The 3,317-nt window shown below is 74.5% G+C and overlaps 2 protein-coding genes across 2 annotated transcripts in view; one reads left to right on the top strand and one right to left on the bottom strand.

Annotated features, from left to right (window-relative positions):
• Window positions 1-1,295: 1,295 nt before the first annotated feature.
• On the bottom strand, window positions 1,296-1,918 carry SOCS3 (suppressor of cytokine signaling 3). The gene has a single exon (XM_026036908.1). It carries the CDS (start codon window positions 1,916-1,918, stop codon window positions 1,301-1,303), a length of 618 nt encoding a protein of 205 aa, XP_025892693.1. The 3' UTR covers window positions 1,296-1,300.
• PGS1 (phosphatidylglycerophosphate synthase 1) overlaps window positions 1,917-3,317 on the top strand; it is a 16,619-nt gene continuing 15,218 nt past the window's right edge. Inside the window, exons 1-2 of the mRNA XM_026036837.1 lie at window positions 1,917-1,934; window positions 2,721-2,770. Of these exons, the coding sequence (XP_025892622.1) occupies window positions 1,917-1,934; window positions 2,721-2,770 (68 nt within the window). The remainder of the gene's footprint in view (window positions 1,935-2,720; window positions 2,771-3,317) is intronic.

The raw sequence follows: 3,317 nt of genomic DNA on the forward strand, positions 1-3,317 counted from the left end.
GTGCAGGACAGCGCAGCGGGGTGCGGGACAGCGCAGCGGGGTGCAGCAGGACCCACTGTGGTACAAGACAGTGCAGGGCAGTGCAGCATGGTGCAGGACAGTGCGGCAGGACACAGCGCAGGGCAGCACAGTTCAGGACAGCGCAGCAGGACGCCGCGGGACGCAGCACAGTGTAGCGCGGTGCAGCACAGCACAGCAGGCCGCAGCGGGCCGCAGCGCTGCGCCGGGGCCCGCTGGGGGTGTGGCGGGCGCGGGGCCGGGCCGCAGGGCAGAGCCTGGCCGGTGGCCACCCGCGCGCGGGACATTCCTCGCATAGCTCCGGCGGGTGCCGGGCCGGCCGCGCCAGCTTCCTGGCAGCCTGGAGCAGCCGCCCCGTGCACAGCACCCGAACAGCCGGGGGGCTCCCGCGGCCCCTTCCCGCGCCGGCTGGGCCCTGGTGCCTCCGCGCGGGCTGCGGGATCCAGGGTGCAGCTGCACCCCGAGGCGCAGGCGCTCTGCCGGCGCGGAGCGGCGCCCGGACGTACCTGAGCGCAGCGGGAGCCGCCGGCTGCAGGGAGAGCGCGCGGGCCGCGCGCGGGGCCCCGCGGCTGTGCGGCGGCACGAACCACGCCGGGGGGGTCTTTAAAAAATAGTGCTCTTTATTATAAATTATGGAAACCTTTCCTTTCTGAATATAAATATAAATATGTGCAAAGTTCTGTCCGAGTTTTGGTTTGGTTGACTATTTCAAGCATGGTTTGCTCAGCCCGCGAGGCTGGAGGTGAAGGTGGAATCTTTATAAAAGACAGTGATCCGCGGCAGCCTGTAAACATCCCTTTGGGTAGAAAAAACAGAAAAAGGCAGAAAAACCCAGATGCTGCTCCAGGCGGCTGCGAGGTGCCGCGTCCCGGGGGCTCCCGCAGGACCGGGCCGCAGCGATGGGCATCACGGTCCTGCCCGCAGCCCCGGCCGGTGGTGTCGGGACATGTCGCTTGCGGCTCCGGGAGCAGCAGCACGCGGCGCCTCCGGACGTGTGCAGGGAGCCGGAGCACAGGCGGGAACGTTAAGGCTTTCGTCCCAGGAAACGGCACCGGGGAAAAGGCAGCGGCCTCCCGGCCGGCACGGAAGGGGCTCCCCCGCGAGGAGGCAGCCAGAGGTAACGGGAGTGGGCAGCGCTCCAGCCGGGAGCGCCCAGGCACGAGCGGGACGGGGCTCCGGCCCCGGCGCGGCCCAGGCTCCGCCATGTGTGTCCGGGGGGTGCAGCCCCGGGGGGCATCCCGGGCCCCCCGCTCTTGTGCTTGTCGCCTGCCCGCCCCGGACCCTAGAGGGGGGCATCGTACTGGTCCAGGAACTCCTTGATGGGCCCGGGCAGCTGCGTGAGCTGCTCATAGGCCTCCAGGTGCCCGTTGACGGTCTTGCGGCAGAGGTGCTGCAGCGTGGAGACGCTGGAGGAGAGCGGGCGGCTCAGCACCAGCGGGATCTTCTCGCCGCCCGAGTAGATGTAGTAGGTGCGCCGGGGGCGCTCGGGGCCGGCGCAGGGCGCGGGCGGCATGTAGTGGTGCACCAGCTTGAGCACGCAGTCGAAGCGCGGCGCCGGCTGCCCGCCGCGCGGGTCGCTCTGCAGCGAGAAGCTGCCGCCCTCGCACTGGATGCGCAGGTTCTTGGTGCCCGACTCCGTCTTGACGCTGAGCGTGAAGAAGTGCCGCTGGTCGGAGCTGTCCCTGATGAGGAAGGTGCCGGCAGGCTCGGCGCTGAGCAGCACGTTGGCCTCGCCGCCCGTCACGGTGCTCCAGTAGAAGCCGCTCTCCTGCAGCTTGCGCACGGTGTTCACCACCAGCTGGTACTCGCTCTTGGAGCTGAACGTCTTGAGGCGCAGGCTGGCGTCCAGGCTGCCGGCGCGGCTCATCCCGGCGGCGGGCAGCTTGCTGTGGGTGACCATGGCGCAGGGAGCCAGCGTGGCGCGCGGCTGCGCCGGGCAGCGGCTGCTACTGCATCACCTGCGGAGGAGACGGCGCTCAGCTCGGCCGCACGGCACCGGCGTCCCCGGCCCCGCTGCCCCCGGGCACCACCGCCCCCCCCCACCCCCCCGCGCCCCCCCGGGCAGCTGCTTCCCGGGACACCGTGTCCCTCCTCGGGGACACCTGGTTCTCCGGACACCCAGCTCCGTGTGTCCCCTCGGGGGCGCCTGGCGCTCCCGGGCGCTGCTGCCGCGTGTCCCGCCCACGGGGACAACCGGTTCCCGGACGTCTCCCTATCGCCCCCGGGGGCTTCTCCGGGGCCGCCGTTGCCCTGTGCCCCCCGACGGCGCTCGGTTTGGGGGCGCCGCTGTCCCCGCGTCGCCTTCGGGGCCACCCGGGTTAGGGGCTCTGCGTCCCCACGTCCGCTGCGAGCCCGACCCGCGGAGTCGCCGTGTCCCGCCGTGTCCCCCGGCACTCGGCGGCGCCGTGTTCCCCGCCGGGGACCCGCGCCCCGCGGGACGCCGCGTGCCCGTGTCCCCCCGTGTCCCCCGTGTCCCGGCGGGCGGCGGTGCCGGCCGTACCTGTGCGCGGAGCGGCGCGGCGCGGTCGGAGCGCGGCGGAGCTGCCGGGGCCGCCCGCCGAGGCCCTTTATAGCGGGCGGAGCGCCCGCCCTCGGGTTCCTGGAACCGCGCGGCTTCTTGTAACGCGGCGCGGCGCCCGCGGCCCCGCCCGGCGCGGCCCGGCTCGGCCCGGCGCCAGCCACCGCCGGCCCATTCCGGGCAGCGCGGCCGCCCCCTCCCGCTCCTCCTGCCCCGCTTTCCTTCTAAGAAGAGGTGAGTCCCGGGACACCCGGCCCGGCCCGGCCCGCGCGGGGGGGCCGGCGGCGGCCGCCCCCTCGGGGCGCCCCCAGCCCGGGCAGGGGCCCCCCTCGGGACCTCAGCACTCAGGGTGACCAGGACCCCCGTCCCGGGAGGTGTCCGGACCCCCGGGACCGCGGGGTGCCTGGGACCCCGTTCCGGGAGGTATCGGGACCCCCGGGACCGCGGGGCGACCGGGACCCCGTCCCGGGAGGTATCGGGACCCGCAGGATCGCGGGGTGACCGGGACCCCGTCCCGGGAGGTGTCCGAACCCCCAGGAGGGGGGTGCCCCGGACCCCGTCCCGCGGGGTCCCCGTCGGTGTCGCGGCTCGCCCCGCGCGCGGGCGCCGCCGGGGGGGCAGGAGCCGCCCGTTCCCCAGCCCCGCTCCCCGCGCGGCTCCCCCGGTGCAAAGGGGCCCCGGAGCCGGGGCTGCCCGGGGGGGTCGGGCCCGCGGGAGCGGAGCGCCCCCCATGCGCCCCCGCCCGCCGCTTCCCGCTCCTTGGGCTGCCCCGGGGGGACCG

Source organism: Nothoprocta perdicaria, unplaced genomic scaffold, assembly GCF_003342845.1.
Source record: "Nothoprocta perdicaria isolate Ctin4 unplaced genomic scaffold, notPer1 scaffold_187, whole genome shotgun sequence".
NCBI lineage: Eukaryota > Metazoa > Chordata > Aves > Tinamiformes > Tinamidae > Nothoprocta > Nothoprocta perdicaria.

Coding starts and splice junctions, on each gene's coding strand:
- SOCS3 (XM_026036908.1), bottom strand. CDS start 1,918: ATGGTCACCCACAGCAAGCTGCCCGCCGCCGGGATGAGCCGCGCCGGC.